At 44.4% G+C, this 23860-nt stretch overlaps 1 protein-coding gene across 5 annotated transcripts in view; it reads left to right on the top strand.

The window, feature by feature from the left end:
* The first annotated feature begins 12411 nt into the window (after positions 1-12411).
* LOC103733310 (protein argonaute-1) overlaps positions 12412-23860 on the top strand; it is a 31827-nt gene continuing 20378 nt past the window's right edge. Inside the window, exons 1-8 of one of the 5 annotated variants that reach the window (XM_029563125.1) lie at positions 12412-12698; positions 17529-17712; positions 20063-20183; positions 20609-20790; positions 21183-21319; positions 21538-21672; positions 21803-21890; positions 22941-23088. In XM_029563125.1, the coding sequence (XP_029418985.1) occupies positions 12674-12698; positions 17529-17712; positions 20063-20183; positions 20609-20790; positions 21183-21319; positions 21538-21672; positions 21803-21890; positions 22941-23088 (1020 nt within the window). In that variant the 5' untranslated portion in view covers positions 12412-12673. Of the gene's footprint in view, positions 12699-17528; positions 17713-19234; positions 19301-20062; positions 20184-20608; positions 20791-21100; positions 21320-21537; positions 21673-21802; positions 21891-22940; positions 23089-23860 lie in introns of those variants that run through there. The other 4 variants (XM_008832121.3, XM_029563126.1, XM_029563127.1 and 1 more) reach the window with 4 other exon arrangements.

Consider the following 23860-nt stretch of genomic DNA (forward strand, 5'->3'; position numbering starts at 1 on the left):
TAAAGCAAAGAAAACAGGAGCAAATTTTGGAAGATAGAAAGCTTATAGACCAATGACTGACTTAGCATGTCTCAGAAAGCTGCCTGAAAATGATCTGGGAGAGAGGCTGGAGAGATGGCTCAGTGGTTAAGAGCACTTGCTGTTGCAGAGGACCCAGGTTTGGGTCTCAGCACCCACATGGCAACTAACAACCACCAGCAACTCCAGTTCCAGGGTATCCGCCACCCTCTTCTGGCCTTCATGGGCATTGCATGTCACAGATGCACTTACATACATGCAAGCAAAACACTCATACACATAAAATAAACATAAATCGGGGCTGGAGAGATGGCTCAGCACACTGACTGCTCTTGCAGAGGACCCGGGTTCGATTCCCAGCACCCACATGGTGGCTACGAACCGTCCTTAACTCCAGTTCCAGGGGAATCCGAAGCCCTCTTCTGACCTCTGCAGCATTGCACGACACGGGTGCACTCACACACATGCAGGCAATACACTCATACACATAAAATAAAAATAATAAATAAAAAAATTTAAAAATAAATAAAAATAGAAACAAATCAGGAATTGGAGACACCAAGAGTCTCTAGATTTGGCATAAAAATGGGGCAGCTGAAAGAATAGTAAAAATCTGTTAGATTCAGATCCTCCAACTTCACAACAGTGGATGACTGCCCTTGTCTGTTATATCCAAACTGTTAGAAGACTGAAGGTTTATTCTCTGAGGGGGATAAAACAATCTTAGTCTGGGAGGAATTGGGAATAACTGAGGTCAGGAGTACTACACTGAAAATGGGCATTAAGTGTGTGTGGGTTTTTTGTTTAAATTTTATGTGTATGTGTGTATTGCCTGCATGTAGGTAAATGCACCTGTGTCATGCAATGCCGGCGGAAGACAGAAGAGGCTGTCACATCCCCTGGAACTGGAGTTACAGACAGTTGTTTGCTGCCATGTGGGTGCTGGGATTCAAACCCGGGTCTTCTGAAAGAACAACCAGTGTTCTTAACCACTGAGCCATCTGTCCAGCCCCTGTGTGTGGTTTTTTTTTATTATTATTAAAAATATTTTTGGATGTAGCTGGGCATGGTGGCACATGCCTTTAGTCCCAGCACTTGGGAGACAGAGGCAGGTGGATCTCTATGATTTCAAGGCCAGCCTGGTCTACATAGTGAGTTGTAGGCCAGCTGGGGCTGCAGGGAGACCCTGTCTCAAAAATACAAATAAATAAATAAATAATAAAACAGCAATACTCTTAGCTGCTGAGCCATCTCTCCAGTTCTCTTGTTTTTCTATCTTATTTAATGTATGTTTGTACCCTTAAACCATATATAGTATACTTTTATATATATGGTCTTTTTGAGACAGGGTCTCCCTGTAGCCCCAGCTGTCTTGGAACTCACTATGTAGACCAGGCTGCCCTTGAACTCACAGAGATCCACCTGCCTCTGCCTCCCTAGTGCTGGGATTAAAGTCATGCACTACCATGCCAGCCCCTTATTTTTGAGTTTTGTAAATTAGCATCATGAGCTTTTAATTTTAATTTAAAAATATTATCCATGAGCTAGAGAAATGGTTCAGCAGTTAAGAGCACTGACTGCTCTTGCAGAGGACCTGGATTCAGTTCCCAGCACCCACAAGCTAACTGTCCATAACTCCAATTGCAGGGAACCTGATGCCCTCTTCTGGCCTCCACAGGCACTGGATGCACAAGGTGTGCTTACATCCATGCAGACAAAACACTCATACACATAAATAAATAAAACTGCCCAGTACAGAATAAGCATTTTATCAAAATTTGTTTTTTTAATGAATTAATGTATTTATTCTGTTTGTCTGTGTATCACAGCCTACTTGTAAAGGCCAGACGATGACTTTTGGGAGTTGGTTCTCTCCTTCCACCCTGTGGGTTCTGGAGAATTGCACTCAGGTAGTCAGGCTTACCATCAGGCATCTTTACCTGCTGAGCCATAAGCTTGTTATTATTGTTAAGACAGGCTCTCATGTAGCCCAGGCTAGCCTCCAACTCTCTATGTCACTGAGGATAACCTTAAACTTCTGATCTTCCTGCAGATAGGGGAGGTCTAAATATGATTAAAATGTATTATATGAATTCCACAAGAAATCAATAAAAATATGCATTGAAAAAAAAAGTGAATTTCAAAACTGGGTATGGTGGGTGGTACATACCTTTAATTCCAGTACTCAGGAGGCAGATACAGGCAGATCTCTCTGAGGTCAAGGCTATCCTGGTCAAGTTCCAGGCCAGCTGGGCTTACAGGGAGACCCTGTCTCAAAAAACCAACTGACCATCCAAACAAACAAACAAACAAAACTGGGTCTGGTGACTCATACCACTCAGTACTCAGGTGACTGAGACAGGAGGATTGCTTTAAGGCCAGCCTGAGCTATAATGAGTTTAAGACCAATCTAGAATAAGTCTCTCTCTCTCTCTCTCTCTCTCTCTCTCTCTCTCTCTCTCTCTCTCCCTCTCTGTATGTGTCTCCCTCTCTCTCTCAAAAAGAATGTCAATTTTGTTGCTTTGATACCTGGATTATGAATATTTGCAAATTCATTATACAAATCACTCTAATTTTGTGCATGCTTGACAATTTTACAACCTAATATTTTTAAGATTTACAGCATTGATTTTAAAAGTATTTGCTATAGCTGGGTATGGTAGTGTGCACCTTTTTTTTTTTTTTTTTTTTTTTTGGGTTTTTGAGACAAGGTCTCCCTGTAGCCCCAGCCAGCCAGGAACTTGCTATGTAGACCAGACCAGCCTTGAACTTACAGAGATCCACCTGCCTCTGCTTCCCTAGTGCTGGGACTAAAGATGTGTACCATCATACCCAGCTAATAGTGTACACTTTTAATCCCAGTACCACTCAGGCTGAAGAAGCATGCAGATCTTTGTGAGTTCAAGTCCAGCCTGATCTATATAGGGAAGGAAGGAAGGAAGGAAGGAAGGAAGGAAGGAAGGAAGGAAGGAAAGAAGGAAACTTGTTTTTCCTAGTTTCCTAGGAGATTTTTTTGTTTTTGTTCACAAGTAGGTGTTGAATTTCATTAAATGATTCTCCTGTGTAAATGAGACAGTAAAACTATTTTTCTCCTTTAACCTGACATTTATAGATTGTCTAATATTAAATCACCCCTGCATTCTTGTGTGGTCAAGATTTATTTATTTTTAAATTTTTATTTATTATTTTTATTTTATGTGTATGCATGTATTGCTGCATGTAGGTAAGTGCACCCGTGTCATGCAATGCCCATGGAGGTCAGAAGAAGCTGTCGGATCCCCTGGGACTGGAGTTACAGACAGTTGTTAGCTGCTATGTGGGTGCTGGGATTTGAACCCGGGTCTTCTGCAAGAACAGCCAGTGTTCTTAACCACTGAGCCATCTCACCAGCCCCAAGATTTATTTATTTTAAGACAGGGTCTTGCTATATAGTCCTGGCTGGCCTGGAATTTGCTATGTATACCAGACTAGTCTCTAACTTGCTGGGATCCTCCTGTCCCTGCCATCTGAGTACTGATATTACAGGCATATGGCATCATGCCAGCTACAAGTGTGTTTGTGTGTTTATTTATTTTGAATTTTTTTTTTTGAGACAGGGTCTCTCTATAGCTCCAGCTACCTGTAATCCCAGCATGTGGAGACGAAAGCATGAAAATTGCAAGTTTGAGGCCAACCTGGGCTCCCTAGGAAGACATTGATTCTAAATCAAAACCCAAAATACAGTACTAGACTTGGCTCCTATTATTTTGTTTAGGATTTTTACAACATTATTTATGAGTGAGACTGGCTGGTAATATTCCTTTCTTGTATACTCTTCATTGGTTTTGGTGTGAGCAGTATACTGACTTAAGGATTGTTGTATATACTGTTTTCTGGAAAAGTTTGTATAAAAGTAAAATGATCTGTTATTCTTCCAACATTCTGCAAACCTCACTTGCAACATCTGAGTGTGTGTAAAGATTCTCACCTACTGACTTATTTCTTTAATCATCCTGTAGATGCTTTAGCTAATGGTCCGAAACTTGTTTCTCTTTTCTCTATTGTGTTTATTTTCATTTTTTAATTTAATTTTTTATTTTTTGAGAATTCCATACAAGTACTGTATTTATATCATTTCCACCCTTCCCTCTCCCCTCTCCAACTCTTCCCATGCCCCCACCCCGTCAATTTCATGACCTCTTCTTCTATAATATGTATTTATATTTTTCAATTATATTTCTTTTTTTGTTTTGTTTTTGTTTTCTGAGACAGGGCCTCTCTACAGAACCCTGGGCAGCCTGGAACTTGCTATGTAGACCAGGCTGGGCTTGAACTCACAGAGATCCACCTGTCTCTGCTTTCCTAGTGCTAGAATTAAAGGCGTGCGCCTTGTGCCACCATGACTGGCCTCAATAGATTTCCTGATGTTTTGCCACTTACACAAATTGATTAACTAACTAATGAATTAATTCCTTTATCCCTGTGCTGAAAAGTTTAAGCCTCTTTAAAACACTTTAACTGAGGCTGGAGAGATGGCTCAGTGGTTAAGAGCACTGACTGCTCTTGCAGAGGACCGGGGTTCAATTCCCAGCACCCACATGGCGGCTAAGAACTGTCCTTAACTCCAGTTCCACGGGAATCCTAGGCCCTCTTCTGACCTCCGCGGCATTGCACAACACAGGTGTGCTCACATACATGCAGGCAATACACTCATACACATAAAATAAAAATAATAAATAAAATATTTAAAACATTTTAACCCTTATTACTCCTATTCCCAAGGTAATATCCTGTTAACCAATATTTTATTTCTGTCCTATTGAAAATGCCTCCATTTTTCCCATTATTCATAGGCAGCATTTCTGTTTTATTTTGTCTCATGGCAATCTATACTTTTTTTTTTTTTTTGGTCTTTTTGAGACAGGGTCTCCCTGTAGTCCCAGGTGTCCTGGAACTCACTATGTAGACCAGGCTGGCCTTGAACTCACAGAGATCCACCTGCTTCTGCCTCCAGAGTGCTGGGAAGCAATTTATACTTTTATCTTAGCGTGTGTGTGTGTGTGTGTGTGTGTGTGTGTGTGTATAAGTTTGTTTGTTTTGATCTTTTTAAGACATGGTCTCCTTGTATCCCTAGCTGGTCTGGAACTCACTACATAGACCAGGCTGTCCTAGAACTCACAGAGATCTGCCTGCCTCTGCCTCTGGAGTGCTGGGATTAAAGGCATGCACCACCACACCCAGCCTATGAATAAGTATTTTTATTTTATAAAGATCACTCCATATGCAATTTTAGAATGGATATGGGGGTGTAAAACTAGAGCAAAGGAGTGAAGAAGCTATATATTTATCCAAACAAAAGTTAGTGATGACCTGCTCTTGAATAATAGTAAAAATACAGAAAAGGAAAGAAGACTGAAGATACTCAAGGGAAGAATCCACAGACTCTTATTACAATTTTGATTTGGAGACATGAGTTAAATGCTATTTTTTAGGCACCAGTTGATGCCTCTATATCTTTGTGATCTTCTGCATTCGTGAAACACAGTCCTTGAGATTTCTCATTGAAGATCATGGCTTAGGTTACTAACCGTGTGCTTGAAACTCTTAAACATGGGTCTCTTTTGAGATAGAGTCTCACTGTGTAGCCCTGGCTGGACAGGAACTCACTGTGTAGACCAGCCTTGGCCTCAGACTCATAAAGATTCTCTTACCTCTGCCTTCAGAGTGTTGGGATGAAAGGTCTGCGCCTCCATGCCCAGCAAATATGGATCTGTTAATGAAACGTCTTTTCTGGGTTCCATGTCACATTTCTAACAACGCAGACATCTATATGAGGTGCCTTAGGTTCTTCTCTGTTGCTGTGATAAAATACTCTGACAAAAGCAACTTAAGGGAGGAAGGGTTTATTCTAGCTCACAGTTAAAGGATACGGTCCGTCAGGGTGGGGGAAATCAAGGAGGCAGGGATTAAAGAAGCTGGCCACATCACATCTGCAACAAAAAAACCAAAAACAACAACAACAACAACAAAACAATGAACGAGTGCTTTCTAGTGCTCAGCTCACTTTCTCCATCTTCCATAGCCCAGGGTCTGTCCATAGTTAAGATGAGTTTTCCCATATTGTAATCAAGATAATTCCCCACAGGTATGCCCAGAGGTCCATCTCCCAGGTGACTCTAGATTTTTTTTCAAGTTAACAGTGAACGCTAATCAACACACTAGCTTACAGAGTTTCTCTCTCCTCTCTCTCTCTCTCTCTCTCTCTCTCTCTCTCTCTCTCCCTCCCTCCTAATCCTACTCCTGCTGTAGTGTTTTTAATATCAGGAAATGGCACTACCAACTTCCTATTTGCTTAAGCAAGAAACTTATGAGGGGTTATTTCTAGATCCCAGCCTAGGAGAAAATAGATATTACTATTTGCCCCTTAAAGAGTGACTACTTTGATTTCCTCTTCATTTTCTATTTTAATTTACAATTTTGGAAATGTTAAAGGAAAGGAAAGCCATGAGAATGGATGAGATAATGTGTAGAAAAGGATCTGCCCAGAATTAGAGGCCCCAGGAATTATCATGAATTGGTACAGGCTAAGCTCTGTGCCTTGCTTTTGGTATTCATTTGAACTTTGCCCAACCATTTAAAAGTCTTACAGATGAAGCAGTTAAAGTTTTTGGAAGGACTATGGTTTTCCCAGGGTCACATGCCTGTATGTAGTAGATCTGAGATTTCACCTGTGTTTGCCCGATTCCAAGTGTTCCAGTGTGTAACTGGGTGGAATTATAAGTCAAGGAGTAGAACTTTTGTTATTACTGTTGCTAAGTGTTGTCAAATTGTTTTCTAGAGTATCATATTGGTATAAAATGCCAAAGGACCAGCTCCATCTCAGAATATTTTTTAATTTTTTTTATTATTTTTATCTTATGTGTATGAATGTATTGCCTGCATGTGTGTTAGTGCACCCATGTTGTGCAATGCCTGTGGAGGTCAAAAGAAGGCATTGGATCCCCTGAAACTGGAGTTACAGACAGTTGTTAGTCACCATGTGGGTCTAGGAATCAAACCCAGGTCCTCTGCAAGAGCAGCCAGTGCTTTTAATTGCTGAGCTATCTCTCCAGCCCCCATCTCAGAATCTTGAACATTTTAAATTTGTAGATGTATAATTATTGTTCCATATTGACTTTCCTCTGAGCCAGTGACATGGTGCTGTTTATGCAGACTATTCTTTCCTTGGCACATTGAAATGCTATTGTCATATTTTTAAAAAATTTTAAAATTATTTTTATTTTATGTGTATGCGTGTATTGCTTGTGTGTATTTAAGTGCACCCATGTCATGCAATGCCCATGAAGGACAAAGAGGCTGTTGGATCCCTTGGAACTGGAGTTACAGACACTTGTTAGCTGCCATGTGGGTGCTGGGATTTGAACCCGGGTCTTCTGCAAGAACAGTCAGTGTTCTTAACCACTGAACCATCTCTCCAGTCCCATATTGTCATATTTATTGTGAATGTTTTTCTTTTGAGCTACATTCACATATTAATGGAGGTGAAGGAAGATAATAAGAATCAATTCTGCATTTGTTATCAATCGACAGCTTGTTGACATTCAGGTGGACTCTGAGTTGAGAGTGGAGTTGTTAGAGTGTAGGGATATAGCTCAGTGGTAGAGTGCTTGCCAAGTAAGTGAGAAGCCCTAGCTTCAGTCCGCAGTACCAAAAAAGCAAAAAATAGAGAAAGGGGGCAGGGGAGGGGGGGGAGGGAGAAAAGAGGAGCAAAAGAAAAAACGTTGAGTTGTTAGGTCACATTTGCTAAGAGGTCAGGAAACATCAGGGTGACTACCATCTTTGGGGTTCATTTGGTATGGTATAGCTACATCTTCATCTGTTGTAGAGCAGATGATTTTCTCTGATTTTCACATAGCTTACCCTACATTTTTTCTTTTTCCTCTTTCACCACACCCACTCAGTAACTAAATGCTTGTGGTATTTTACATAATGAACCTGTACTTTACACACACGGAACATAGACAGATCAGTGCTATGATTCTTCTTTTGGGATTGGTGCACTTCAGAGTTAGTGATATTGAGCCCCGGGGCTTTCAGAGACATCACAGGGCTGTTGCCGCAAAATCAGAACTGTGAAGAATAACCCTATATTTCAGTAGTCTAGAGTTGTCATCCTTAGATTTGAATATTCCTAAGTTTCACCGTTCCATTCACAGGCAGCCTGTCCAAAACCTCTAGTCTCTCCTTTTCAGTCTGGCCAAGTTCAGAGTTTAAGGACAGGCACGCTGCAGAAGCTAGAAAGTAATCTTGTTCTAAGTCATTTCCATTCCAGTCTGGGTGTCAGAACCAGGGACAGCTCCTCCTGTTGCCTTTGCAGCCCCTCCCCTGGCTTGGGCTAGGGAGAGAAAATGGGGAGATTAGGTCATGGTGCTCTGTAGCCTCTTTTCTCCCTGCTTCTCACTTCCATTTTTATGCTAGAACACCAGTTACACTGGTAGTTCCAATCTGCTGCTTCTGACCTTTGTGCCTCTGCTAATACTGCTTTGTCTGTCTTTCTCCCATCCTTCCTTTGCTGGCTAATTCTTGCTCATTCTCTCAGGCCTGTAGGAAATTTACCCTGCTTACCCTAGACTAGACTAGACATGTCTCCATTTGTCCTTTTAACATCCATATGCTTCTATTATTACATGCAAAGCTTCATTCAAATTATCATCTGTACTTTTTTTTCCCCCTAAAGTGTAGGACTAGCTCAAATCTAACCTTGTATCTTTGTCTGAAGTACATTGATTGGGGCTGAGTCAGGAAGCCTGATGCTCATCCTTGACTGGAGAAACAAGTCCAATAAGCTATTATAGTTTTATTTCATGTTTTCAAGGAACTTGGCCTCTCTGCTTTATTCTCTTTTTTGTACAGTTTATCAGTTCTTACACATTTTCTAATACAGATCACAAACATCTCCAAGTTTATTTCTAGATAAACTGGATATTTTATCATTATTGTTTCTAATTAATTATTGCTAGTTCCAGCAGTGAATGCTACAAATTGTTACTCATTTCCTTGAATCTTTCCATTTACTTATATTGGTTTCTTTGCCCCCCCCCTTTTTTCTTTCTTTTTTTGAGGGGGATCTTACTATATCATCTAGGCTGGTCTCAAACTCTTGGGCTTAAGGGCTTCTCCTGCCCTCAGGCTTGTGAATGCTGGAAATATGGGGACATGCCACTGTGCCTGGACTCCACACGGTTTTTAGTGTTCAGAAGAGGAAAGTATAGATGGGGATAAAGGTTTTTGTTTTTTTTTTTAAAGACCATTCTTATTGCTTCAGTTCCAGGAAATTCTGGGTGTAAAGGTGTATGGCTTGGCAGACACAGATGATAGATACCCTTCAGTATGTTAACTATGGACTAAGATGGGAGGATTGAACTGGAAAGAGACTGAGTCAGTAGATTTTCAGGAATGTGCACCAAGAGTTACTGAAAGGCCAGCAAGATGGCTCAGTGTGGTAAAGGCACCTGCTGCCAAGCTTGATGATCTGAGTTTGATACCCAAGACCCACATGATGGAAGGAGAGAACTGATTCCTGCAAGTTGTTTTCTGACTTCCACACACTTTCTGTGGCATGTTTCTGCCCAAGCATGCTCACATCCACCTACACACCCTACACCCATATACCCCATACACAGAAAACAAAGATGTAATTTAAAAAATTTTTAAAGGAGTTACTGAAAGAAGTTTGTCAGCCTGAAAAAAAAATCCTACCTGGTTTTCCTTTATACAGTACCACTTTGCTTAGTGAAATTCCTTTGACTGTTTCACTTTGGAGATGAGTCAGAATAGTGACCAGTTTTTCACCCCTCTCAAAATTAAGCACAAGGCTGAGTATTTAGACTCAAGGCTGGACATAGTTGTAGCACACACCTTTAATCTCAGCACTCAAGAGGCAGAGGCAGGTGAATCTCTCCAAGTTTGAGGCCAGCTTGGTCTACATATTGAGCTTCAGGCCAGCCAGTCTACATAGTGAGGCTCTATCCAAAAAAAAAAAAAAAAAAAAAAAGGGGAGGAGATTCAGATTCTTTGATAGAATGCTGACCTTCCAGCTCATTCCATCCAAGCAAATGTCTTGCTATTTCTGAAAGGTTTTTTTATACACTTTGTTTGATTTATTATGGATCATTCTAGACACATATTGCTAGACATTGAAAGGGGAAGAAATGCATCTGGTATGATCCATCTTTAAGGAATTTATGTGGGAGGCAGATAAGGACTTTGATAGCAGTGTACTATACTTGCATCCTTTTGGCACTGTTCTAAAGTCTTTTTGTTTATTAGTTATTTAAATCTTCACATCCCAGTGAGGTATTATTATCACCATTGTTTTACACAAGAGGAACCTGAGATACAGAGAGGCTAAGTGGTTTGTCTGATGTTACACAGCTAGCGAATGACAGGGCCAGGGTTGAAACCAAGAAAATCCAGCTCTAGAGTCTTTCATCTCAACCACTGTGGAGCAGTACTTTTCAGTGTGCTCCCATGATCAGTAGCATCAGCTTATCTGGAAGGTTATTAGAAATGCACCTTCTTGGGCTGGAGAGATGGATCAGTGGTTAAGAACTCTGGTTGTTCTTGCAGAAGACCTGGGTTTGAATCCCAGCACCCACATGGCAGCTAACAACTGTCCGTGGCTCCAGCCCTGCGGATCTGACAGCCTCATCTGATCTCCGCGGGCACTGCATGACACAGGTGCACTTACCTACATGCAAGCAATACATGCATACACATAAAATAAAAATAATAAAATTAAAAAAAAGAGGTGCACCTTCTTGTGTCCAGCATAAAGCTGATGACTCACACTCTGAAGGCAGGCAGGGCTCAGCAGTTAGTGTTTTCACAAGCCCTTCAGGTAATTCTGATGGTTACTGTTTTAGAAACTCTGCTGAAGAGGAGACAGGCACGCTAAAGAAAGTGTCAGAAATTCATTTCCTCCCTGGTAAGGACTGAGTATGGTCCATCTCCTAAGTTCCTAACCCTTTGCATAGCATCTAGTGTAACGTGGGCATCAAAAATAATACATAAAAATGCATATATGGAAAGGTAATGTTTGAACTGGTTCTCTTACTACAACTATCCTATCGGTGTAGCAGACCAAATGGGAAGGATGTTTCCAGAAACTGTGAGACTACTAAGGAAGTAGATATGATATTTTTGGCAAGGTATGATTTAAAGTCTGTACCAGCACAAAGCACAAGGAACTATCAGAATGACAGGGAATCATCAGACACTTCAGGAGGTAAACATGTAAGACATGGTGAACAGTTAACAGTGGAAATGGACAAGGGAGACAGGAACTGGCGTTTCTGGCAGGAAGATGCCATTCGTTGAAACAGGAAGCAAGGACAAGTACATGTGTTTGTGGGGGAAAGGTAAAGGGTTTAGTTATGACTTTTTAAATTTGAAGTGCCAGGCTATCCAGCTGGAGCTGTCCAGCAGACAGTAGGAAATAGGAGACTGAGATGTGGCTGGAAAGAGACTTGTTGGGCCTTAGAGTGGATGAAACCGTCCAAGCGGAGAGTGGAGTAAGAAGAAAACTCAGGCCGCAACCACCGTAAACACTCGCTAAGTGGAGCAAAACAAGAGGGGTTCTGGAAGAAAACGGAACAAGACTGAGGCAGTAGTTTCGGAGGCCAAGTAGAAGACGTCTTAAAAAAAAAAAAAAACCCCACCAAAAACCAGAGGCACGGTGTCAGATGCTGCAGAGAAATAAGTGGAAGTTATCCTCTGGATTTTGGCACAAAACATCATTTAAGCGCCTGGGTGAAAGCAAAAGCAGGTAGAGTTCCGAATTGATCTGCAAATGAGAAACTGAAGGCGGGTGCTTCCCAGCTCCTGCAGATGGAGAGCTCTGCATCCCCACTTGAGTTGAGACTGTGACATCTTCCAGGGCAGGCAGGGTCTCAGCACACGGCCTGGAAGAGAGGGTGGCGTTAGTGAGATCAGCGACCTGGGACGGAGACTTGGCAGGGCAGTCTTGTTGCAGCAGCCTAGACTTGAAGGATGGAGGGTGACTGGGAGCAGAGGTGGGAGGCAGGGCCCCTGGGCGACGGGGTGCTGGAGCAGAAGAGGGTCTGGGATCCAGGTGGGGAACGTGGCCCGGGGTGGAGGGCGGGGCTAGGTGGGTTCTGGGGACCCGTTGCGGAAAAGACGGGGCCCCGGCTGCTGCTGTGTGTGTGTGTGGCGGGGTGGGGATGGGGGGGTGTCGCCCCGCCCCGCCCCACTGACGCCACCGCGCCGCTTGCCTCCACTGGAGCCCTCCCGCCGGGCTGCACGGCGACGGGTGACCGCCAGGGGCCGCTGCCTCGGGTCCCGGTGCCCCCGCCCCTCTCCGTTGGCCTTTGTTGCCGTCGGAGCACCCCGCTTGACTCGTTCCCGTCCGCCCCCTGGGCCCGGCGGTCGCGCCTGCGCACTGGCAGCTGCTCGGGCGCTCGCAGGGGGAGCTGCTGCAGGCTCCGCGGCGGCGGCGGCAACGGAGGCTGCGGGGGCGGCGGCGCAAGCGGCCGGGCTTCGGGGGGGAGCCGAGCCCGGCCCGGGAGCCCGAACAGCGAGAGCGCGAGGCCCCTAGGCCCCCTCACGCTGGACTCCACCGTCTCTGGGCCGCCTGATCCCAGCACGGGTATATGGGATGGACGCGGGACCCTCGGGAGCAGGTAAGGGCCCTCAGGAGCCGGGAGCGGTCTGTGCTGCAAAGACCCGAGGCTCGCGTGCGGAGTTCGGCTGCTGCCGGGGCGGAGGGGCTCTCGGGGAATGGGGAGCCCATTTTGAAGGGGGCTCTGTGCAGTTCCGGGGGGATAGCCGTGTGGGGCTCTGAGACTGGGGCTGTGCGTCCTAGGAAGCTGTGTGCAGCCCTAGGGTGGGAAGTCTTCCCAGTACTCGGCCTGAACGCACAAGATCGGGGGAGGTCTCTGGGGAGGCCCGGCAGGTGGCAGGGGGCGGACTCCAGGTGTCCAGGACTGGAGGGGGGCCGACGCAGATGGGCCTGCCACTACCGTATGCCAGGGGCGGGGGCCCGGCGCTGCTGGGCTGGGCTAGGCTAATATCTCCTGGGAGAAGGCGCCTGAGCTGGGCTGTGAGCTCCGCCCCAGCAGGCTTGCCGCGGGGGCGAGGGTCAGGGTCGGTGGGTGGGGATTCAGCCCTGGGATTTCCCCCTGGTGAGGTTGGGGGACCTGAGCGGTGGCGCTGGAGCATGCGCGGAGGTGCCAGCTGAAGGGGCTGCCCTGTGCGGTGGAGGAGTGGCTGCCTGAATACCCCCACCCCTCCTCCGCCTGTTTTGCTTGAGAAAAAGGAGCGCACTGATGGGTGCATTCTCTCTAAGGTCCTGTTGGCAGACTGCAAATGGAAATTATCCTCATCTTTACTTGGGGTCTCCGACACTGGCCCCTTAGTCACAGTGTGCCAAGAATGGGTTGAGATAAACTTCCCGACAGCCTTTTTCTGCCACATGAGGAAAGACAAGAGACCGAAACCATGCATTGAGCGGGTCCCCCCTCAAGATAGGCCTTAGGAAAGTGTTGGTTACTGAGAAACCAGGGACAGGACCAGGTCCACCTGTTTTTCAAGTTTGTGGACTACTACTGCATAGAGATAGGAGCTTTTAATCTAAACTTAGTGACCTTTTCCATTGAATTGTCTCTTGATGTTACAGGGCAATGTATATTCCTAGCTTCTGGCTCCCAGTGGATCTTTTCCCCAGAAACTGTCAGGGGCCTGTCTTTAGAACCAAGATTGCCAAGCAAATCTGATGCAGACACGTTGATGGTGTGTGTATGTGTGTGTGTGTGTGTGTGTGTGTGTGTGTGTGTGTGTTGGGGGGTGCTGCTGCTAGCATTGACCCTGATAGTAGCCCTAGGTAATAGGAGAAAAAGAGGTAGAAGCTGAGGTAAGGCCACCAGAGTAAAATGGTGTCCTCAGGATGGGCTGTCCGCTAATGGTGCCATCTGTGTTCTAGGTCTTTTATCCTGTGATGGAAAGAGCAGTCTGCACCAAGAATCCCGTAGGTCATCTTTCACCATCTCTTTCCATTTGGTGTGGAGGTAGCAATGGGATTTTTCTTCTGATTACTTTCCAGAGGTTTTGGGGGATAAAAATCTTTGCCTTTCAGGCCAGTGGAATTAGTCTTAAAAGCCGTCTCAAGTCTTTGATCCAATGATCTGTAATTACTTAATGACTATATTTCCCCAAACAAAAATAACCTTGTAGAGGTTGTGTATATCCTAAGGTAGAGTGCAGGTAGCAGTTGACTTCAGTGCTATTACTTTCCTTTGTCCTTCTGTGGAAGTCCCTTAGTTTTTTTTAGGTTGGAGACTATTACCAACAACTTGTGGACTAGAATAGGATGGGTAGGTCACCCACATCCAGATGGATTGCTATTGCTGAGGACTGGTATCTGTTCCAGGGTGATGATTTTATCCTGATGAATTTCTAATGGAGTCTGGAGTGATGAAGAAATGGACTTTGTTTGTTACAAGAAATAAGCTTTTTAGGGGAAGGGCTGGAACCTGGGGTCTGGAGTCAGCCATAGCATTGGGAAAATCCTAGTGGCATGGGATTTGTCTCATCAAAAGATATCATTGTAAATTCAGTTTGGAAGCTGCTGATGGAGAGATTCTCCTTAGGCTGGGCTTCTCTTGGAAGAAGTTGGAGTGCTGTTTTGAGAAGGCTGGAGGACATAAAATGGAAAACTAAGGCATTGTTGCTTCTGCTCAGGTGTGCCTTCTGTGTGCAGTTGCATTCAGGCACAAGTACTGGATTGGGAGCTTCTTGAGGGTAGAGGTAGTGTTTATTTATCTGTGGAAGCAGCAATTCCTGGGTGTATAGAGGCCCAGACACAAGAGTCCATTTTTATTAATTGAATCAAATCACATTCAAATGTGAACATATAGTTATGCTCCTGTGTTATTAAACATGTGGGTGTTTAATAAATTGTGCACAGATTCGTTTTGGAGAGATTTGTCTTAGTCTTTGCTTTCCCATCATCTAACCTACCGTGGGTGCATGTCCTTTGAATAGGCAGGCTAGCTCTTTGGGACAAGTGTCAGCCACTGGGCTGCTAGGAAGGGATCCTGAGCCACAGCTTCTACTTGGGTACTTTTCCTTCTCTGGGCTGGTTGGAGATGGGGGAGGGGGAGTGTCATTTTTAAAGCCCCTCCCTTTTTGCTTTTGTCTGCAGGGAAGGGCCCGCCCCTTTCCCCCTAGGCTGGAGCTTTGTCCTCTGTGCTTGGGTCCTCATCTGCATCACAAAGTGGCCGTCTGTCCCTGTCTGGATCTGAAGGGAAGTGTCTCCCTTTCTCAGACTAAAAGCTGGGGGCAGGGTGAAGAAAGAGGGGTGAAACTTTGTACAGCTGTGAGACTTTGCAGAGGATAGAATGGAAGTGAGGTTAGTCCTGTGTTCCCTAGTTTGAAATGAAGTGGGGATAGATTCCCTGTTTTCCCCAAATCTAGGAGAGGAGGGTACTATAAGGCTAGGTGTATTGTCTGGGAAGATTGTGCTTTGAGGCTAGTGTCTGTTCCATCCCCCATCATTTCTACTCTGCCCCTAGTTAAACATCAGGGGGGCTATCTCTCCCAAGAGTCAGCCTGAGAGGCAAAAAAGGTGGATAGAATCCAAGAACTTGGTTCGGAAGGGAAAGTTATTCCCCTAAAGGGTACATGCTTGTTTTGGGGGACAGTTGCAGGTATTCATGTGTTTGTGTAGTTGTGTACTCTTGCAGTGTGTCTGTGGATATACTTGCTCATTTATTTCATATGTGCATACCTGTGTTTCTGCCAGGCACTAGACTGAGCTATTACCAAGTCAGGTATGGCTCTGGCTTCTAAAGAACTCAGTAGAGGGCAGTGAAGGATATGTGCATAGCAGTAAACTTTCAAGGGCTAGGTTGTGACAGGAACATATGCCTGTGGGTGTGTGTGTGTGTAGTATCCATCCAACTCTTTGTAGTTAAGTGTGAGTAGTTCAACTCCCACTACCCCGTATAGCTGTGTTCTGAAGACCTTTTCCCTTCCCCGGGTTTGGACTTAAATTTCCCTCTTTGCAGAGTGGGGCTAGACTCGACAGGTGGTTAGTGAGAGCCACTTAGCTCTGGTAAATGCTCCTCTCACAAATGGTTCCTTCTTCATCCATACCCCTTAGCTGAAGATATGTTCCATCCCCTCAGTCTGTCTGACTGTGGTTAAAGGAGGTTCTGAGCTGGTTTATCCCTGTCTCCCACCACCTGGGCTGGTCCTTTCCTGAACATCCTGAACAGTGGTAGCTGAGGACAAAGGCTTCTCTTCTCCAACCCCCACCCCCCCCCAAGCTAGAAAATGAGAGTGGGGGCAGCAGTTGTACCGGTCTATTCTAGTCTTTCCCAAGGGCCCCTCTGTCTTGAAATGGATCCCTTCTGCTCTCTGGACCCTCTGTGTGGAAAGATTTGTGGAGCATGGAAAGAATCTTAGATTCTCTTTCCCAGAGCAGTCTCTTCCTTCTTTTCCCAAAGCCTGTGGCTCTTTCTCCATGTGATCTTTTCTTCACTGCTTCTTCACTTGTTTCCTTCTTCCTACCCTAGCTCTAACTATCTTGCCCTTCCTGCAGTTTTCCCTCCTTTTTCTGGTCAATTTAAGCTTTCTGCTTGTGACCTCCAGTTCTGACCTTTTCTCCAAACCAGCCTCTATTGCCTTACTTTTAGCCTTTTCAATGCTTATCTCTCTCTCTCCAGCTCCCACCACTCCTTTGCCTTAATCCTGTCTTAGATAGGGCCTTGCCCATCCCAGAGCTTTCTTAGAGTCTTTTCCCCTGTCCACATTACAGAGGATGTAATTGCAAAGTTGTGGTGTCATTGTGTATTCTGGATGATGATGAGTGAAAGTGATCATCTGGTCACTTCGGCAGAGGATAGGACGTTCTTGACCAACCTGGTAGAGATGTGTGTCTTTTAAAATATTTTTATTTTTATGTGTATGAGTGTTTTGCCTGCATGTATGTAAGTGCACCTGTGTCATGCAGTGCCTGCAGAGGCCAGAAGAGGGAGTCCAGTCTCCTGAAATTGGAGTTAAAAACTGTTGTTAGCTGCCATGTGGGTGCTGGGAACTGAACCTTGGTCCTCTGGAAGAGCAGCCAGTGCTCTTAACTATGGAGCCATCTCTCCAGCCCTAGAGATGTGTGCCTTAATCTAATATTATAGGAAGAAGAAAAGGTTTGTAGCTAGGAACTGGATTTAGCCTCTTCTCTTAACACGGGGTCGGAACTTGTTATATGTTTACTTGATGAATTTAAGAAAAACTTTTTTTGACTGGAGAAAGGTTTAAAACCAAAACCAAAGGAAACAAATGAAAAATCGGTGAGCCTGGGAATGTCTGAGCTAGTGGAAGCCCCCTGCTGGGTTAGGAACCGGGGAAAGAGGCTTATACTGTCCTGGTCCTGTTCTGAGAGGTCCTGTGCCTTCTCTGGTTTTAGCAGTTAGGAGATTGCCACTCTGTCTTCACTGGCCTTTTTGTCTTGATAGCTGCAGGTACCTACCTGCCCCCCCTGCAGCAGGTGTTCCAGGCACCACGCCGTCCTGGCATTGGCACCGTGGGAAAACCAATCAAGCTTCTGGCCAATTACTTTGAAGTGGATATTCCCAAGATCGACGTTTACCATTACGAGGTGGACATCAAGCCAGATAAGTGTCCTCGAAGAGTCAACCGGTAAGTGATGCACATTGATGGCACCAAATCCAGGAGTGTTCACCCCCAACTTATTAAACAGGGAAAGGAGAAATATGTTGGCCAGAGAACAGTGTAAGAGCCAAGTATAGTGCCCAGCACATTTCAGTATCTGTTGAAATGGGTAAATGGAGAACTTTAAGAATGAGATTTGGGTAAAGGAGCTAGTAGAGAAAGAAATGTTAAAAGGTTAAAAGGTTAAAAAGGGTTACAGGTAGAGATGGCAGGAATGGGAGTCGGATGTTATTGGTAAGGTAAGATGTTGCAGGATGCACAGTTGAAGGGATTAACCTTAGATGGGAGAAGCATATTTTTAAAAAAAGATTATTACTTGAAACCCATGTTCACAATTAAAAACTTCAAGAATTAGTAGTGAAAAATCCTGGTCCCTAGAACAATTTTTTTTTAACCATTCTTGAGTATGCTTCCAGATATTTTTCTGCACATATGTAATAATATATGATCTTTATACTGTGTATGCTCTGTATCTTCCATTTTTCTTTTAAGCTACATATTTTGGAAATAGAACATGTTAGTATGTAGAGCTGCCTTATTCTTTTAATAGTCCCATTGGTATTTCATTGAACAGAACTATAACTTACTTGATCTATTGAAGAATATTTGGGTTGAGTCTAAACTTTTGCTATAAGATTGAAACTATTGAATATTATAGAGACATGCTTGCACTCAAGTATGAGTACATCTGTAGGATAAATTCTTAGGCATTAAATACCTGGCACAATATATTTTAAAATACTGAGACATTGTCAGTTTTTAGAGGTAAGTTGTACCTTTTTATTTTTTTATTATTCTTTTTTTTTTTTGAGATCAGCCCTGGCTGACCTGGGACTCTCTATGTAGAGCAGGTTGGTCTTGAACTCACAGAGATCCATCTGCCTTTGCCTTCTAAGTGCTGGAACTAAAGGCATGATCCATCACACCTGGCCTAATTGTACCAATTTTAATTCTTATTAGATCAGCAAGATATCAGAAGGCCTATTCCCCAAACCTGTACCAACCCAGTATATCCATTTTTTTTATCCATTTGGATAATTAGGTTTTTAAAATAATATTTTATTTATTATTTTTATGTATGAGTATATTGCCTGCCTGTATATAAGTGTACCCATGTCATGTAATGCCTGTGGAGGTCAGAAGAACGAGTCAGATCCCCTGAAACTGGAGTTTATGGACGATTGTTAGCCGCCATGTGGGTGCTGGGAGTCGAACCTGGGTCTTCTGCAGGATCAGCCAGTGCTCTTAACTGCTGAGCCATCATCTCTCCAGCCCCCTATTTGGATAATTAGATAATTATATCTTGGTCTAATTTTAATTGTGTTTCTCTAATAAAGTTGAACATGTTTCTATATGTCTAAAAATAATCTACGAAAGGGGCATTTCAAATATGAGAGGAGAGAAAAGGTGAATATATATATCTAAACATGTTTGTGTGTGTGTCTGGGAACTCAAAGTGGCCTTACGTGCTATTCTCTACTCTTTTCAGAGATATTAGAGCTGCTTTCTGATAAAAGGCAGGAATGGATTCTGGAGTTAGAGGTTGGTGGAAAAGGTTTGATATAGTCTATGAGGGATATAAGTAATCAGGGATGTACAAAAGATTGCTGGGCAGCACTGAGCCTAATTGGGATTGAAGCTATGTGCTTACCATTGCTCCTAATATACCATTTTGAGTGTGCTTTATGTAGTAATAGTGGTACACAAGAGTTTGGATTTAGAAAGTGGAGTGGTCAGTGAGTTGGGTGGGCTAGTAGAGTTTAAAGTATGATAGCTGTCTGGGAAGTAAGTAGGAGAGTACAAGAAATTAAATTTAGGAAGAGATAGTAATGAGAGAAAACAGTGGTGGACTAAGGGCTTCAGAGAGATGGAAAGGTAGACTCATTCAACAGTTTATTCCTGTTCGGGTTTAGAGTTCTTCCTTTTCTACCATTTTTGCTTATCAGACTGGGAATTAGAGATTGTGGAACAGCCTGGATTCAGGATAGAACTGGAGTCAAGCCCTTCTCCCCTCAGAAGGCACTTACACCCACTCTTTCAAGTCCTTGTGAGTCCTGGTGACCTGAGGACCAGCAACATCACCTGGGATGCCAGGAATGCAGGTTTTCAGGCTGCACTCTAGACCTGCTGAATCAGAAGCTATATTTAATAAAGCCTCTGGGGAATTCATAGTACTATTGAAGCTTGAGAAGTATTGCCATAGAGTAGATGCTAGGAGTGAGCATAGAAGATGGGACATTGTCTGAATCTTGCACTGTTTTCAAAAGCTTGAAGTGGTAGTCTCTCAGCTTCCACAGGTAACCTCTATCCTCCACAGGGAAGTGGTGGAATACATGGTCCAGCATTTCAAGCCTCAGATCTTTGGTGATCGTAAGCCTGTATACGATGGAAAGAAGAACATTTACACTGTTACAGCTCTGCCCATTGGCAACGAGCGGGTAAGGCTAGGAATGAGTCTGTATCAGCCTTTGTCAGGGGTCTGGAGTGGAACAGAACTCATGTAAGCCCATCTGGAGTCTAGTAGTCCAGAGATCTTTTTTGTCTTTTGTGCTGAGAAGTATACTCTAGGGTGAGATGGATTGGGGCTGATGCTTAGTGTACTGTGTGCCTGTTCAAGCAGACTGAGATTAGACTTAGAAAACAGACCTAAAGGACTTCTTACTGGGTTAAGAGGTACAGAAGCACTGTAGCATCATGCCTAGAAGCTAAGGGGCTGGATTTACTCTGGGGTCTTTGTTGTGAACTCCTGGTGACTTAAGGAACAAATTTTGGCAAATTCATGGAGTAAAAGACAGTGGGGTAGGGCAAAGAAGGCTGGTCTGTGGAAATGCAGTGGTAATCTTCACTCTTTTCTCTCCCGAAGGTTGACTTTGAGGTGACAATCCCTGGGGAAGGGAAAGATCGAATTTTTAAGGTCTCCATCAAGTGGCTAGCCATTGTGAGCTGGCGCATGTTGCATGAAGCCCTGGTCAGTGGCCAGATCCCTGTGCCCTTGGAGTCAGTGCAAGCCCTGGATGTGGCCATGAGGCACCTGGCATCCATGAGGTACTGAGTGTAGTTATTATCTGGGTTATTAATGTTGGCAGAACTGCTTTTGTGGGAGGTGGGGAGTGAGCACATATTAAGGTCCCACAGTGTACCATTGAAAAAAGAAACTGAAGTCCTACCATGTGTCAGGCAAGTATACATATATATTTAGATGGTTTAAATCCCTAGCCCTATCCCTAGATACCTTTTTGGCCTCACCCCATCTGTCCCTGCAGGGCAGAGAAAAGATAGAGACTTGGACAAGGTCAGTCTTACAACTAGTACAAGATCAGAGCTGGCATTAAAGCTCTGGTGTCCTGCCTTCCAGGCCAGGGCTCCTACGTGCCCAGGATGCCTCACAGGGTGGGGGCCTGTGCCCGAGGGACCAGTTCTCTGCCTGTCCCTGCCAGGTACACCCCTGTGGGCCGCTCCTTCTTCTCACCGCCTGAGGGCTACTACCACCCGCTGGGGGGTGGGCGCGAGGTCTGGTTCGGCTTTCACCAGTCTGTGCGCCCTGCCATGTGGAAGATGATGCTCAACATTGATGGTGAGTGGGGAGAGCTATGGAGCTAGGGGCACCCAAAATCCAGTGACCACACTCCCAGCCTCATCCCTCCCAGCTCTGCAACCACATTCCTACTCTAATTCCTATAGCCCTGGCACGCCCTGTTCCCCCATCCCAGAACCCTAGAAAGAAGAGGTTATAAATTTCTATTTGTTCTTTGAAAGAACCTGAGCTGAGCTATCCCTCTCCTGTCCCCACAGTCTCAGCCACTGCCTTCTACAAAGCACAGCCAGTGATTGAGTTCATGTGTGAGGTGCTGGACATCAGGAACATAGATGAGCAACCCAAACCCCTTACAGATTCCCAGCGTGTTCGCTTTACCAAGGAGATCAAGGGTGAGGACTCATCCAAATGGGGAAGGGAAAGTGTTTTCTCTAACCTTGAGAAAATTCCCTTGGGAGAGGCTGTGTCAGGGGACATGGGCAACCTGTTCCAACATTGACAAGTAGTGTGTGTGTATCTCAGGCCTGAAGGTGGAAGTGACCCACTGTGGACAGATGAAGAGGAAATACCGTGTATGTAATGTTACCCGCCGCCCTGCAAGCCATCAGACGTAAGTTCGCAGGGTTGATGAATCATAGTTACCTAGTGGAAGAGGGCTAGTACCCTTTCTGTTGTTCCTGAGAATAAGCCTTAGACTTGCCCCTTGCCCTAAGTTTGAAGATAAGCTATGAGAATTTGGCATGCCTTCCCCAACCTTCCCAGATTATTTTGTTTTGGTGTTTTTTTGTGTTGTTTTTGTTTTGTTGGGTGTTTTGTTTGTTTGTTTGTTTGAGGCAGCTCACTATTTAGGGCCTGGAGCTCACAGAAATCCACTGGCCTCTGTCTCCAGCTAGGATTAAAGGTGTCCACCACCACGCCTGGCGCTTCTCAGATTTTTTTTTTTAATTTCTGTGAGGTTTACCTTCTTAATCTCTTGGTTTCCTCCTTGGACCTTTACTATAAACATGTTTGCTCCACTGATTCCTGTTATGGATCTTTAAATATTACAATATTTCAGTTTTTTGTAAGATTTTAATTTTTTATTTTATTTTTTTATGTGGGTAAGTGCTTTGCCTGCATATATGTAAGTGCATCTGTGTCATGCAATGCCCACGGAGTCCAAAAGAAGGCATCGGATTCCTTGGAACTGGAGTTACTGACAGTTGTAAGCCATCATGTGGGTGCTGGGAATTGAACTCAGATCCTTTGAGAGACCAGCCAGTGCTCTTAACTGCTGAGCCATCTCTTCAGCCCCAGAATATTTCAATTCTTCCTCCTGAAAAAAGAAAGGCCCCTTGGATCAGCTTTGGGAAAATTGTTAAGGTTCTATCCTCTTTCTTGACTCCAGGCTATACTAGACTCCATTTTGAGTGTCTACCCTGTTCAGACTTCATATTCAACATTTAGAAATACAGATGAGTCAGATATGGTACTGACTGTTGTGGAACTTAACCCTCAAATCATTGGCTTTTCCATTGGAGCCTTTTATGGCCTGCTTCCCCATGAGTGACAGTGCTCAAAGAGGTAGGGGAGGATGAAGCAAAGCCTGCAGCCTTCTGTAGTTGCAGGTGCAGAGAGGTAGGATTGGGTGCTGAAATACTTCCTTCCCTCCTCCAAACAGGTTCCCCTTGCAACTGGAAAGTGGACAGACTGTGGAATGCACAGTGGCACAGTATTTCAAACAGAAATATAACCTTCAGCTCAAGTATCCCCACCTACCCTGCCTACAAGTTGGCCAAGAACAAAAACATACCTATCTGCCACTAGAGGTAAGGCTGCCAGGTAGTGGCTGGGCTGGGAAACAAACATTTTACCTGAACACTGATCATATTATCAGAGGTCTGTTGAACCATTCATAGTCTCCAAATTTCATTTTGAAAATTGACATTCCAAGAAGTTATGTTTTCATATGAAATATAGGCTTCATTCTTGCTAAATTCTTATCCCCAGCCTTATGCTCATGTACTAGGCAGAAGGCAATCTGTATTTGTTGTTTTATTTTATTTACTTATTTATTTTTTGTCTTTTTGAGACATGGTCTCCCTGAAGCCCCAGCTGGCCTGGAAATCACCATGTTTGAGGCTGGCCTCAAACTCACAGAGATCCACCTGCCTCTGCCTCCCCAGTGCTGGGATTAAAGGCATGTGCCACCATGCCCAGCCTTTATTTTATTTTTTAGGACTGGGTTTCTAGACCAGTCTGGCCTTGTACTCATTATGTAGCCAAAGATGACCTTGAATTCTGTTCCTGCTGCCTCCAGCTCCCAAGGGATTCTAGGCTGCTGGGGACTAAACCCAGGGTTCATGCATGGTAGGCAAACTCTATACCACTTGAGCTGCATTCTCATCCCTATATTTATTGTTTTATAAGTACTTTGGTCAGGACAGAAATTTCAGATACTCAACATTCGTGTTCTCTTTAATTTCTCTTTTCCCACAATCCAGCTAGTGAGTGACCTAAAAATACAATTACATCTTATTCTAAACAGAATTGAGCCAGGCGTGGTGGCGCACACCTTTAATCCCAGCACTCAGGAGGCAG

The sequence above is a fragment of the Nannospalax galili genome, unplaced genomic scaffold (assembly GCF_000622305.1).
Source record: "Nannospalax galili isolate Female #2095 unplaced genomic scaffold, S.galili_v1.0 scaffold1055, whole genome shotgun sequence".
In the NCBI taxonomy this organism is placed as follows: Eukaryota; Metazoa; Chordata; class Mammalia; order Rodentia; family Spalacidae; genus Nannospalax; species Nannospalax galili.